We start from the raw sequence: 14,957 nt of genomic DNA, 5'->3' as shown, positions 1-14,957 counted from the left end.
TATGACCCAATGATGGCTAGCCTCGGTGGACAAAGCTAGTCCAGAGCCTTCCTTCCTGCTAGGATGATGCTCGATATAGCAGTGGTGAGAGTTTGGGAGCTGCTCATGGGACCAAAGATTATTGGGTCTGTACCTGGGAGCACCTGACACTGACTCTGGTGTTGGTAACCTGATGTCCTTCTGAAGTTTCGGACCACGTCTCCAATTGGCCCCAGCCAGCATGGTCAACAGTCAAGGAAGATGTACGTCAAACATCTGGAGCGCACTAGGTTGGGGAAAGAGTGGTTGAATTCCTAGCAGGCCTTCTCTCTCTTTCTCTCTCCACACTACTGCCAAACAAATCATTTGTCTTTCCTGCCAATTTTATAGCAATTTGGATGACACATTGGCAAATCTACTCAGAGGGATATGGAAGCCTGAACTAAGAAGATAATTATCTTTGGTGGGTGGTGTTCCCGATGTTTCACTTTGGGGGTCTTCAGATATTTTAAACCGGAGAAGATTACTGACAGACAAATATTTAGAAAGTAGGGTTTCAAAATAGGCAAGCAATGTAAGAACAGAGGACTTTGGATGGGGTGGGTCTTGACTATGAGATGGTAATAAGGTTTTTTTCTTTCTTTAATAATAGGAGTTGGGTAAGTGTCAACTTCCCTAAGCTTTGTAAAGATATGAATGGGATCACCTGGGCATAATTTATTAATGAATAGCATTTGTTTAGTCCAGTGGCTAACGTGTGGTCTTGAACAAAAAACACCTGCAATAATGGTCATGAGCAAAGGCCATCGCATATAGATCCAACCATATCAGCCCAGACTGGGGCAGTCATCTTTATGGAACCATCCCTATCAGTGCAATCCTGTGAATGTAGAGTCAAAAATAAAATTCACTGTTTTTAAATTCACTTACTCCCAGGTACATGGATTTTAGCTTAATAATTTGGAGCTCAATAAGCTGCACACAGTCTCATTCTGTGTCCAAATCTGAGGAATGGATCTGAAGTTTCGGAAGCAGCCCAAAGTTGGAGGAGATTGCTTTGCTTCAAACAAGGTCCACAACTCTTTGAAACAGGTTGCCACTGTACAGAGCAGATGCACACCCTAGGAATTTCTGCCATTGTGGTACTCAATGCAGTGGAGATACTGTATTATTTCCCCGATGATATTGAGGTAGTGACCTTGTCATCAGCCAGACTGCTGCATTAGTACATACTTAGGGGCAGTTCCTCTGACAATCGCTTCTTATCACAATGAAAAGATAGCCCAGGGATTTCGGCAGGTAAACCACAGACACGAAACCAAAACTCCTAATCTTATTGGGTATTAACAAATTATGACTCATGAAGACCAGTGATTTTTTTTCTTTGATGGTTAAAGCCATGTCATTGGGACATGACTATACAGTAATATAAATACCAGCTGCTCACATAGAGTTGTGAGAACAAGTTGACTTCTAGATTTTTCTTCAGCCAACCTTGAAGCAAAGCAGAGGTAAGACTTGGGGTGCTTCCATTTTGGGGCTTAGCACTGCAAATGGGTTTCTGAGTTATCACATGTGGCTTGTTGACAACGTGTGTTTATTTGTTTTCAGCTTAATGGGTTTTCCTTGGTAATTGAAAATCTGAATTGGGGAGGGAGAGATACAGGGTAGCATTTTGATGGCAACAACACTGTGTGCTTACTGCCAAAAATAAAAGCTTTTCATGCATTGGGAGCATCGATCCCACAATAATCACCCATCTGGATGCACCCAAGGATTTTAGTGCAATTTAGAGAGCCTAAACTACTTTGCTGTGTCATAAATGTACTCTACAGGTAAAATTACATATATTCGTTACATCTCATCAGGGCTGGCATCCAGATTAGACTCCAGCTATGAGCCAAAATGTATATCTAGTAGTCAAAAAGTAACCTGAACAGCTGCTTCCACTAGAATGTCATAACATTACTAAAATATATTGCTTTGGTAGAAATAAGTAATTAATTTCAATGGGATTTACATCCAAGTAAAATTTTATGCAGAAATTGTCCTTGAAGAACACATGGGGGGGGGGGGAGAGTGAGGTCACACACTGGCCATGCCCACAATATCACAGTTGTTGCCAGCTCCGTCATTCATTGGGTGGAAGTTCTGAAGGGTAAATGATGTGCATTCTGGAGGAACCTATTGTGTTCTATCCAAACCCAGTAGACATGAAGGACTGGGAGTGGAGCCAGTGGGTTGTGAGATGTTTGGGTGGCAGCAGCACATGTGGCTCCCCTCCCCTATCTCCACACAATCTTGGATAACCTCTGGATAATTTTTGTAAAGAGTTCTGCTGACTACCCAATCTTTAGCAAGCTGGAAAAAAAAACCCTGCATCAATTGTTGCTTATTTATGTTGCTTCAGGTTCTTCTGCCACAATGAAACTGCTGATTTGTCTTTCCTGCATTCTGAGCATAGCAGCCGCTGTCCCAGTCCGTGTAAGTAGCACTGAACCTGTGGAATGGGGAAGCCTGTCAGGCCAACTACAGCTGGAATCTCTTCGTAATACAGTTGTTGCGCACTCTAACAACATGACAATGAGATGAAAATAAGTAAAGGTGGTGGGAGATGTCAAAGAGATAACCAGAGCCATTTGGGCTGCTAAACACATGACATATTTCCTACTCTGGGTATCAGTTCTGCATAGAAAGTTTCAAGCGTGCCACCACATGTGCATTTTGCCCAGTGCGCATATAATGGGAAAGCCTGTTTCATAGGCTCTTCCAATCTTGTGTATGTTATATAAACAGCAATTTATCACACTTGAATTCACCATTTCAGAGATGTGTATGCCCCAAACTGGCATTCATGGAATAACCAACTCTGTATACTGATTATATAAACAAGTCCTGGCTCATATGAAGTGGTTGCCTCAATCTCCTTCCTTCCTACCTTCCTTCCTTCCCTCCTGTTATGCCAGGCACCAGACTCCAGCTGCTGAATCATCATCTTCCTTTCCTTACACCAGCTGCCCCTCTCCTCCTTTGCGCAGGGAAATGTCTCTGGGCTCAGAGACATGTTAGGGAAGGCTGAGGGGTCTAGACACCTGAAATTCATTTTCGAGCTGGGCCAGCATTGCCCAAATGAAAACAAGTGACAAAAGAACTGTTTGGAGAGGTAGAAGCCTCCATGGGCTGCAAGAGGGGTGTCTGGAGGCATCATGCTAGGGACTCTGGCCTTCTCCCAGCAAACTCTCATTGACCAATCCATGGGCAAGGACAAGTTGTGCCTCCAACTGCATTGTGAGACGAGGGAAGAGAGAAGAATTCACATGGGAGGTGACAGGAACCTGAGGAAATGGGGAATAAAGGATATGTGGAACCTTTGCTTGGGTTCTAGAGGAATACTCCCAATGTCATCCTGTGAGGATAAAGCATGAAATCTAACCCACAAAACACGAAATCTAACCCTGTTTTTATTTCATATGTTTTGACAGCGGTCAGCAAGTGGCAGTGCCAGCAACGAGGTAAACCAGCTTGTGTATTTCTTAACTGTTTTAATTGGAATATTTTATTGTTTGTTTTATTGTATATTTTAATTCAGGATGGTAAGATGCCCCAATGGATTTGTTATTGTGTATTTTGATTGTGCATTGATTTTATAGTTGTATGCCACTTAGAAGCCTTTCTGGTATATAAGTGGTATATAAAATAAAAATTATAATTATATCAATAACCTTCTGTGTGCAAGAGTGTTAGTGCCATGGAAACAATATTAAAAGCACACATTCTGGAAGATGCTTTTGATTTCAGGCAGGGGTTTTTTAAGAGCAGCATGAATATGTCTGCTTGTTTGTTACCTTAATTTTGACTCCACTATTTTTAGGGCAGACCCTTCACAAGGCCGCTCCCCAAATTTAGTAAACTTTGTATATCGAACAGTATGAGGGGTGTGGGTGGGTGGGTGGGTGGGTGGGTGTAAAAGCATAAATCCATCAATCAAATATCAACCAGAGCAAATCAGTTTTCAAAATCTGCTTGATTTTGATAGGCTGATGATGATGACTGATCTCATGTTCACCAGGATGCAGGTAGCCTTTCGAGCAACCTGGTCCTTAACTGTTCAGGGTTTAAAATATCAAAACCAGCTCTTTAATATAGCCATGCTGAGACTGATAGGAGTTGTAGTCTGTAATATCTGGAGAGCAACAGGTTGAAAAAGGCCAATATACATTGAGCCTCGAAACACACACGCAACCAATTAAATTGGAACAGAATGGGTGTCACATGATCCCATAAGCATTTTGACAGCTGCTTTCTTAAAGCAAGCCCTGCAGAGAGAGCATTACAGGAATCAAGTGTGGATGTCAGCAGAGTGTGTTCAAGCCACTTCCACCACACTTGCGGTGTTGTCTGTCTCCACCTTCTGTTTCTCTGTTTCCACAGCGCCTTCCTATCATGGTTCCTCAAGTGCCTCCTCAGGTTCCTCCTCAGTTGCTTCCTCAGTTTCCTCCTCCACTTCCGGCACAACCATACCCACCTCAGATTCCACCACAGCCATACCCACCTCAGGTAATACCAGCACAGCACGCCTATGCTTGTGGCAAGTACTAAGTTCATTCCTTCAATGGCACAAAACCCATTCACCAAAATGAAGAGCTATGCTTCTGCATCCCTGGATGCCTTGCTCCCCAAACAGGAAGAGCCCACTGATGGCAGGTTGCAAGAGGGTGCTCTACATCGTCATCTAGAGGCCATTTTAAAGGGCGCCATATTGTCAGGCTGGATTTGGATATTACTTGGGAGCAACAAGAGATGGTGCGCAAGGCTGCTCCTGACTACTGCTTTATTGTGGGCAGCCGCGCCAACTATAGGGGTTGGTAGGGGATTTGGCCCCCTGAATATTTGTGGGCAAGGGGCTGAGCCCTCCTCCCAAATATTGAGGTCATGTGTATGACTGAAGGAGCGTCTCCACCCCCATCATTCTACCCGGACACTGAGGTCCAGCACCGAGGGCCTTCTGGCGGTTCCCTCACTGCAAGAAGCCAAGTTACAGGGAACCAGGCAGAGGGCCCTCCCTGTGGAATGCCCTCCCACTAGATGTCAAAGAGAAAAACAATTACCAGACTTTTAGAAGACATCTGAAGGCAGCCCTATTTAGGGAAGCTTTTAATGTTTGATGTATTACAGTATTTTAATATTTTTCTTGAAACCCGCCCAGAGTTGCTGAGGAAGCCCAGCCAGATGGACAGGGTATAAATAAATTATTATTATTATTATGACTTCCCATGATGCTGGGCCACCTTAATGTGGGGGCAAGTCAGCACCCCTAATTGTGGGTGTATTCTGCAGCATGCTCTTGATACAATAACAGTGCATTAATGCTGCCTTAATTCTGCTTTGCAGTCATACCTCGGGTTACAGCCGCTTCAGGTTGCGTTTTTTTGGGTTGCGGACCGCCGAAACCCGGAAGTACCAGAATGGGTTACTTCCGGGTTTCGGTGGTCGTGCATGCGCAGAAGCACCAAATCGCAATCTGTGCATGCGCAGACGCCGGTTGTGAACACTGCGGGTTGTGAACGTGCATCCCACACAGTTCGCAACCTGAGCATCCACTGTACTCTATTCTTCAATGCTTCTCCAATACTACTGTGTTATTGCTTTCGGTGGGGTGGGGTGGAGAGTTATAGCACAACAAAAGAAAGACAAAAATAAACCGGAGCATTTGTGCTGTAAAAGTTACAGAATCTCAGCAGGTTGTTGCAGGATATGCACTAATTGGAAATGGAGCAGTGTGACTGCCCTGGAACTTTTTGTGGGCGCAAACAGTATTGAGAGCAAGATCTCGTATGAGCATCCCAGTAGCATGAGCGTAAGTCATTATGAATGCAGGATAAATAGGATGTCTGGATGTCTTAGTAACTCTGTGTTTTCCTAGGCATTGTATTCAACTCACTTATACACTAAGCACATTTTCATTGTACCGTCAATTAAAAATAACAAGGTGATACAGTATACAATAAAATGCAATAAAAGATGCTGCTGTCACATCCAAGAACTGACATACATATTTCTAGTATGAGGTTGGTTTGATGCAGTTCTGTTATGCGCAGAGCCCAAATTACTAGCCCTTCCTTAAGCTGATTCCTGGGTGGCTGAACACTTCCTAAAATCCTTATAGAATTGCTATACCACCAGATGGCACCATTGTATCAAACAGCTGTAGTTCTCAATAAGAACCTTGGTTTTCTACCCCAAAGTCTGGTGTGTACTGTACACAAGGGAAAAAATGACACCTCATGCAGCTGACCATTTTGTTAATGAGGGGGATATGAATAACAAGATAATTAAAGTTACATGTAGGTAGCCGTGTTGGTCTGCCATAGTTAAAACAAAAGAATAAAAAAATTCTTTCCAGTAGCACCGTAGGTAAGGGACCCCTGGCCATTAGGTCCAGTCGTGACCGACTCTGGGGTTGTGGCGCTCATCTCGCTTTACTGGCCGAGGGAGCCGGCGTAAGCTTCCGGGTCATGTGGCCAACATGGCTAAGCCGCTTCTGGAGAACCAGAGCAGCGCACTGAAACGCCGTTTACCTTCCCGCCGGAGCGGTACCTATTTATCTACTTGCACTTTGACGTACTTTCGAACTGCTAGGTTGGCAGGAGCAGGGACCGAGCAACGGGAGCTCACCCCGTCATGGGGATTCAAACCGCCGACCTTCTGATCGGCAAGTCCTAGGCTCTGTGGTTTAACCCACAGCGCCACCCGTGTCCCTATACCAATAACAAACTTAGTTGGTCTCTAAGGTGCTATGGAAGAAATTTTTTATTATGAAGATAATTAAAGGCAAATATGTTAGCGTGATTTGTTTCATAGCTTTGTTTCTTTTACAGATGATCCCCATCTATGTGACCTATGATCCAGCTCAGGTAACTTCTTAATATCCATGCATGGGGGAATTCTAGCACAGAGGGGAAAAGCAAGGATTCAGACTGGGGGGATAAGGGCTAGGTGGAAAATCCTGTGATGGGTGTTTATATCTCGAAGATAAACCATGTGAAGGTAGCTGTCGGGTCTTGAACCCTTGGTGAGTTAGGGACTTTCCCTGCATCCCAAGACAGGCACTGGTAGACTGAGCAGATGAGACCAACACTGAGTCCATGAGGGTGGTTTCTGCCCATGTTGTAGAGCAGGCTTCCTCAACCTCGGCCCTCCAGGTGTTTTGAGACTACAATTCCCATCATCCCTGACCACTGGTCCTGCTAGATAGGGATCATGGGAGTTGTAGGCCAAAAACATCTGGAGGGCTGAGTTTGAGGAAGCCTGTGGTAGAGGGAAGTGAGGGGCAGATGGGGCTTGTCAACCCGGGAAGAGAGCCCACCTAGGAGAAGGAATACTCTGAGTATTAATCAGTGTGTGTTAGTAATTAACCTGCTTTGCCACAAGGAGGAAACCTAGATAGTGTAACCCATCAGATTTTTCTCAGTTTTGTTTTAATGTGTGTGTGTTATTTACTGTTGTGAGTCACTTTGAGTCGCTTCTGCTTTTTTAAAAAGTGACTAAGGACGCAGGTGGCGCTGTGGGTTAAACCACAGAGCCTAGGAGTTGCCAATCAGAAGGTTGGCGGTTCAAATCCCCGTGACGGGGTGAGCTCCCGTTGCTCGGTCCCTGCTCCTGCCAACCTAGCAGTTCAATAGCACCGCAAAAAGTGCAAGTAGATAAATAGGTATCTCTCCGGCGGGAAGGTAAACGGTGTTTCCGTGCGCTGCTCTGGTTCCTCAAAAGCGGCTTAGTCATGCTGGCCACATGACCCGGAAGCTGTACGCCGGCTCCCTCAGCCAATAAAGCAAGATGAACGCTGCAACCCCAGAGTCTGCCACGACTGGACCTAATGGTCAGGGGTACCTTTACCTTTAATAAATTTAAATATTGATATTGAATCAAAACCAACTATCTCCCTTGTTTTCTTCTTTTCCCTTAGGGTTTGCCCTCTATTCTCAGCAATCTGCCAGGCGTGGTAAGTTCAAAATTCTGCTTGCTTTCTATACCACCACCTATTTCAGACTTTCATAAGCAGCAGCTGTGGTTAACACTCAGACTGAGTAAGAAATGAGAGTTCAAGAATGAAATATCATCCACAAGGTAGTTCCTTTGTTATCTCCTGCCATCTCTCCTATGGTTTCACCAGTCCTTTTTTTTTTTTTAATAAAAAAAGTTCACAGTTTTGAATGTCTATGCTGTTTTCCAGCCTGTTTTCCTCCTATCAGAACCAACTTGTATGACTCTCCTGGCTGGGGCTGATGGAAGTTTTAGTCTAGAACATCTGGAGGGTGTCAGTTTGTATGCACTTCCATACAAAAACTCATGCGCATTTGATCAAATGAACTGAAAAATAAATACACAATGCCAATTCTGGCTTAACCAATTTCAGAACAGACTTCTTTGCGGGGAATCAAAAGAGCACTAATCAAGTAACGTTAGTTTCGATCATTGAGTGAGTGCATTTGCAGCATAATACTCAAAACCTCTCTACTCAGAAGGAAGCCACGTTGAGTTCAATGTTATACCTGTTTACCTGGAAGGAAAAGTCCCTATGAACTCAGTGGGAATTACAGTACTTTCTGAGCAAACATGGATAAGATTGCATTGTGGAATGTCATTTACTTTCTCTGGGTTGCTCCCCAAATCTATGAAATTTAAGAGATGGGAAAGGAATAAAATGCACCAAGAGAGCAACACTTCTCGTCAAATTCTGCATCGGTGTTGTAAATACTTTAGCTGAAGTGGATGATCTCATTGATTCCTCATTGCCACCACATTATGGCAGCTCCCGGATATAGAAAACCACCATTTGAAACCAAGCTTTATATGATTGAATGAGGTCCCTTCTCTTTAGGTGAACCCTGGAGCTGGAGGTGTTGGTGGCCCATTACTGGTAAGACAAATTACTGTTCATCATTATTACTAGATTGTAGCACAGTGGCGGGGGGGGGCATATCTACCCTGCACTGTGGAAATCGGCCCATAATGTTCACCAAATAACCGTGTGACTGACCTCTGTTACAAGAATGCAGTGTACTGATTTTTTGCCTCTCTCTAGATCCCTTATCCTGGAATTCCTGGAGCGGTAAGTTCATTGATCTTCATTGCATCATACTTCCATAGTCAGAGATCCAAGGGGAAACTCAGAGGTCTTCGAATGATTGCCTGATTATATGAGTTGGTTGGGGCCATTGCACTTAATGAAAGGTATCCTGAAATAGAAGGGGGGGGGGAGGAAAGCGCTCAACGTTTGTGAGGGAGATCATGGGCACATTTGGAATTTTGAAAAAGTGGCTTCCGTGGAGTTGTTACCTGTCAGAACCAAAAAAATCAAAAGTGGCTTTTGAAGACATATTATTTCATTATTCGCCACTCTTAACATATTTATTTAGAGAGCCAGTGTGGTGTAGTGGTTAATCTGTAATCTGGTGAACCGGGTTCGATTCCCCGCTCCTCCACATGCAGCTGCTGGGTGACCTTGGGCTAGTCACACTTCTCTGAAGTCTCTCAGCCCCACTCACCTCACAGAGTGTTGCTGTGGGGGAGGAGGGGAAAGGAGATTGTTAGCCGCTTTGAGACTCCTTCGGGTAGTGATAAAGCGGGATATCAAATCCAAACTCTCTTCTCTTCTTATGATCTCAATAAAAATTAACAATACACAGCGTGTTTCATTTAAAAACCAAAAGGCAAACAAAATCTTCAAAAGAGGATTACCCATTATAGTGCTCTGTTTTGAAATCCTAAACACTCTAGAAGCTTCCAGTTCTTCAGATTTATTGGCAAACAGTTTTCCTTGCCCTCACATATACATGCTAAATACTTTTATTGAACTCTGCAAGATCCCAAGAGTTCAATATACAGTACCGAGATCATAGCTTGCTTTTACTCATAATTTGACTATATGAGTAGGGGACATTTTTGTTTTTTATAAGTATGAGACTTTTATATTTGGGGAGTGTAAGATATCCAGCAAGTCAGGGGAAGTTGAACAGAGAGAGAGCTTGTTTTCTAGAGCTGGTGGTAACTAGTTTTAGGGTGTATACCTTTTCTAGTCCTAGAAATAAATTTGATTCATGCTCAGATAATGCTGACCTAGATGGGCAAATATAAAAAATATAAATAGATAGCTTACACTGTGCCGTCATGCAGGGATGGGTAGGAAATGGATTGGGATCTACTGCAGATATCTGAGTGATTTGAAGTAGATCGGCAAGGATTCCTGACTCCCAATCATTTTACAGAATACTCCCTCCAAATATATATACTATGCTAAAATGAAGAAAACCGTGAGCAGGTGGGGCAGTAACAAAGAGTTTGGAAGAACAAAGGGTTAGGAAGAACTATAAGTTCAGAGCACAGTTCAGTATGGCACTAAAAACAAATTCCTGGGCTCAGAATTCTTTAACTCTTAAGTCAGGGGTCACCAGTCTCTTGGGGCCCATGGACACATTTGAGATCTGGAGAAACTGTTGCCAGTGGCGTAGCGTGGGGCGTGCAGGGGGGCCGGCCGCACCGGGCGCAACATCTGGGGGGGCGCTCGCACTCGCAGCTCTCTGCCCCTACCTGGCTCACTCACTCTCTCTCACTGCAGTGCTGGCTGTGCGAATCCGATCTGAGCCGCCGGGTCGCCGCCCACTGTGGAGGGGAGGGTGCCAGGCGTGCGGTGCGGAGAAAGAGCGAGGGACTATCTGGGGGAGGGACAGTGCAGCGGGGGGGGGGCGCAAATTACTTGCCTTGCCCCGGGTGCTGACAACCCACGCTACGCCACTGGTGGACACATTTGAGATCTGGAGAAACTGTTGCAGACCACATGCAATGACCGGTCACCCACTGTGACCTATTCCATTGGCTACAGCGGAATACTACTTTCAAGTGTAATTTCAGAAGTGGGAGGGGTACCTTCTGAGTACCAGGGAAGGTATCTGGAGGTGAATCAATGTTTTTTGCATCTGCTTCTGTTGGTGGATTTCAGTTTCTGGGTGCGGGATGTGGGGACCAAAGAAACTAAATTCCTTTCTGCCTGATACCTGCCCACACCTTTCTTGGAGGATACCAAGATTTATGTCAAATGCTTTTCAACAGTCTTACTGTCTTTTTTAGGGCTTCCCACCTATTGTGGGGGTAAGTATTTTTATACTTCTATTGGTACTAAGAACAACCAGCTGGCATCTGGGGGGGCTGGTTTGTGCCCCCTCAAAATTGTGCACCCAGGGCCACGGCCTCCCTGCTTCCCCCACTATGCCCCTGCCCTACCGAAAAGGTTCAGTTTCTATGCCCCTCATCCACAGCCATAATCATCATCATCATAATAAATTTTATTTATATCCCGCCCTCCCCAGCCAAAGCCGGGCTCAGAGCGGCTAACAACAGTAGAACGATAAAACATTCTAAAATCATTTCATTATAAAATTAATTCCAATCAAATTAATGGCAACCATTGGGCTAGAAGTTCTGTGAGGATTGCCAAAGGAGGGGGTCAGGCTGTGCCCTGGCCAAAGGCCTGGTGGAACAGCTCTGTTTTGCAGGCCCGGCGGAAAGATGTCAAGTCCCGCAGGGCCCTAGTCTCTTGTGACAGAGTGTTCCACCAGATCGGAGCTACAGCTGAAAAAGCCCTCGCTCTGGTTGAGGCCAGCCTAACCTCTCTGTGGCCTGGGACCTTCAAGATGTTTTTGTTTGAAGACCGTAAGTTCCTCTGCTGAACATACCAAGAGAGGCGGTCCCGTAGGTACGAGGGTCCTAGGCCGTATAGGGCTTTGAAGGTTAAAACCAGCACCTTAAACCTGATCCTGTACTCCACCAGGAGCCAGTGCAGCTGGTATAGCACCGGGTGAATGTGATCTCGCAGCGAAGACCCCATAAGGAGTCTCGCCACGGCATTCTGCACCCGCTGGAGTTTCTGGGTCAGTCTCAAGGGCAGCCCCACGTAGAGCGAGTTACAATAATCCAGTCTGGAGGTGACCGTCGCATGGATCACAGTGGCTAGGTCAGGGCGAGAGAGGTAAGGAGCCAACTGCTTAGCTTGGCAGAGATGAAAAAATGCCGCCTTTGTTATAGCTGCAATCTGCGCCTCCATGGAAAGGGAGGCATCGAAGATTACACCCAAACTCTTAATGGACGGTGCTGGCACTAATTGCGCCCCTGCAAGAGATGGGAGTTGCCCCCCCCCCCAATCCCATATCGTCCCGATCCAGCCAAAGGACCTCTGTCTTCGAAGGATTTAACTTCAACCGGCTCCCACGTAACCATCCAGCCACAGCTTCCAAACATCTGATCAGTGTGTCTGGGGCTGAGTCATGCTTGTCCCATGCCTTTCCCAGGTAAAACCTGTTCTTTAGCTCAAAATCTGAGCAAAAACACAACTTGCCATTTGCTCGGAGTGCTAAAGAATGGTCCCCCCCCCCCCCCATGGAGATAGCAACGGGATGAGGGGAAAAGCTGGGATAGCTCTGTCGGTAGAGCATGAGGCTCTTAATCTCAGGGCCATGGGTTCAAAAAAATTCTGCATTGCTGGGAGTTGTGCTAGATGACCCTTGTGGTCCCTTTCAACTCTTCAGTCCTATGATTCTATGCCCTACGGGGAGGAAGCCTAAAGAAACCACTACAGCATGTGCATGAACTCTCAAAGGCTTCCCCCAACATCTCCTCAAAAAGCATAACATAGTATTATGAACAAATCATGGTTTACTGAGGGCTGAGTACTCCCCACTCTCCTTCCTCCATGGCTTCTGTTAAGCCAGAGTTCCCTGTTACAGCTGAACTGATGAACTTTAACTGAATGATGGGATAAGAAACCATCCAGGGCCGTGGTGGATGAAGCTTTAAAAGATCATCCAGACTGGGACAGTGTTTTACTAGGGACCAGAATCAGACACCAGGAACAACTGAGCAGGTGCTGTCTACATACTTTCTGTATAAGAACTTTTAACCAATGAAACATTACTTTCTTCAACAGAAATAGCATCCCAGCTGATATACCCTCCTGCGGTATGTACCAAATGTTTTGTTGGCGAATTCCGTTTCTTATCATTTATAGCTTTGCTGCTTTGTGAAATGCTTAACTGTCAGCAAGCCAAGGCATATGGCTTATGTTTAAAACCTGTACAGCATCCCGTCATGTGTGCCAACTTCCCTCACTTATTCAGGACACATTCCAGTGAATGTTTAAAAATGCTTAAGGCTACAATCCTATTCCATATACCTGAGAGCAGGTTTCATTGTATCCCCAAGTAAACATTCATAAAATTGGGCTGGGTGCCCCATGGCTTTCAGTGAGAGAAACGGAAACCAATGGAATTTTCAAGGACTTTGCTTTGGCTAAATTGGGGAGCCGATTTGTAGCGCAATGAGACAAGTGACCAGGGCCAGCCCAAGACATTTTGGATGTCCGAGGAAAACCACAAAAGGCACCCCCCCCTCCCCACCAGGGAAGAAGGGATGAGTGAAGATCTACATCAGGAACAGGAGGAGAATAATGATCTACATCTGCTGCCCCTGTGGGTCCCGCCGCCTGAGGCAGTTGCTTCACCTTGCCTCATGGGTGGGCCGGCCCTACAAGCTTGTAAATCTCTGTCACACATCAAATCAGACTATTGGTCCATCATGCTCAATATTGTATACATTACCTAGCAATGGCTCTCTTGAATTTTCAGGCCGAGGTCTTTTTCCTAACCCTGTCTGGGATCTTCTAGGTACAAAGTATATGCTCTACTACAGAGTGAAGCAGAGTAGATTGATGGGATCTCGCAAAAAAAGAGAGAGAGAGAGAGAGAGAGAGAGAGAGAGAGTTGTTGCCTATGCTTTTTAAACCCAGTTGTAAGAGGTTCATTCAGCTTCAAATCTGATTTTGTGTTCTAAAGGTGACAGCAAGAACATGAAGGATGTGTTCCATGCCTGCTTTTACTTCCCTGCTGCAGTCTTCAAGCCTTCAAGTATGCATCTTGAATGGCGGTTATTTGCTTTAAATGGCTATAAGTAATAGAATTTTATTTTATTTTTACAACAATACACCATCTGTCATCTCTTGTGAAGAATTGTTTTCACCTAATGCAATATAAAAGCATCAGCTTGTAATCTAAGCAGCGTTCATATTTGATTGGGTAAATGTAAGCACTGACAGTTCCATTTTGAAATTGTCAAATTTTAAAAGAAAAGACCACGGTTTTAACTATGGGTTTAAAGTTCATTACCACCACTAAAGATGATAAATGTATGAATGCTGCGTTGTGTAACACATAGATAGAAATGCATAAATTTTGGTTTGCTCCTCTGCCTCAGTAAGTGATTGAAATGTCTTGCTTAACAGATTTCAGTCAAATAGGTCACTTTCAATTAATTGTGTTTTAATTCCATTCCAATCAATGGGAAAAATTAGTTATGACTAACTTAAGTCCCACGGTACTAAGATGTAACTAACAGTACCCAGCCCATAATATCTTTTATGTTTCTTGCTGGAAAATGGGAGGGGTATTCCCTTTAAAAATTGCATGAATAAAGAATACAAATGAGCACATCAAATTTATGTTTATGGTCTGTTTGGAGCAGAATCAACACGTCACAATTTTTCACACCTCAGTATTTTGGGGTTTTCTCTTCCATGTAGATTCAGTAGCTTCTGACAAAGCCTAACCACAGTGCTGGCCTAGTTTGCACACAACAGTAAGCCGTGGTTTGCTTAATGAACCACAATTAACAATGTGTTATTCCACAAGTGACTGAACAAACCATGGCTTGTTTTCTAGCTGGAAAGGACTTGGCAGCTTGATGAATGTCTGAGGCCAAAAAAACAACAACCCCAAAAACCCCTATGGTTAAAGAATGGTGTTGCATTCTCACATAGTGCCAAGCCTTGGTTAAAACAAATCAAGGTTCATAAGCTAAGGGCTTCATGCTATAAACAAACCATTGTTAAGCTGCTGTGCAGGATTTATATATAACACTTAATACAAAAAATT

At 44.5% G+C, this 14,957-nt stretch overlaps 1 protein-coding gene across 1 annotated transcript; it reads left to right on the top strand.

The window, feature by feature from the left end:
- Positions 1–1,434: 1,434 nt before the first annotated feature.
- Positions 1,435–14,520, top strand: LOC310657726 (uncharacterized protein). The gene is made up of 11 exons (XM_083398845.1): positions 1,435–1,490; positions 2,390–2,463; positions 3,462–3,491; positions 4,411–4,536; positions 6,858–6,893; positions 7,946–7,981; positions 8,861–8,899; positions 9,065–9,091; positions 11,107–11,127; positions 12,959–12,990; positions 13,863–14,520. The coding sequence occupies exons 2-10, from the start codon at positions 2,404–2,406 to the stop codon at positions 12,962–12,964; spliced, it is 381 nt and encodes a 126-aa protein (XP_083254971.1). The 5' UTR covers positions 1,435–1,490; positions 2,390–2,403; the 3' UTR covers positions 12,965–12,990; positions 13,863–14,520.
- Positions 14,521–14,957: the final 437 nt, after the last annotated feature.

Source organism: Podarcis tiliguerta, assembly GCF_965153285.1.
Source record: "Podarcis tiliguerta genome assembly, chromosome: 9".
NCBI classification, from domain to species: Eukaryota; Metazoa; Chordata; class Lepidosauria; order Squamata; family Lacertidae; genus Podarcis; species Podarcis tiliguerta.
This window is presented reverse-complemented; position numbering and strand designations above follow the sequence as displayed.

What these genes read in the sequence shown, in the direction of transcription:
- LOC310657726 (XM_083398845.1), top strand. Translation starts at nt 2,404, where the DNA reads ATGAAACTGCTGATTTGTCTTTCCTGCATTCTGAGCATAGCAGCCGCT. An exon ending in CAGCCGCTGTCCCAGTCCGT is followed by an intron (nt 2,464 to 3,461) that starts GTAAGTAGCACT and finishes ATGTTTTGACAG; the next exon opens with CGGTCAGCAAGTGGCAGTGC. An exon ending in GTGTTGGTGGCCCATTACTG is followed by an intron (nt 8,900 to 9,064) that starts GTAAGACAAATT and finishes GCCTCTCTCTAG; the next exon opens with ATCCCTTATCCTGGAATTCC.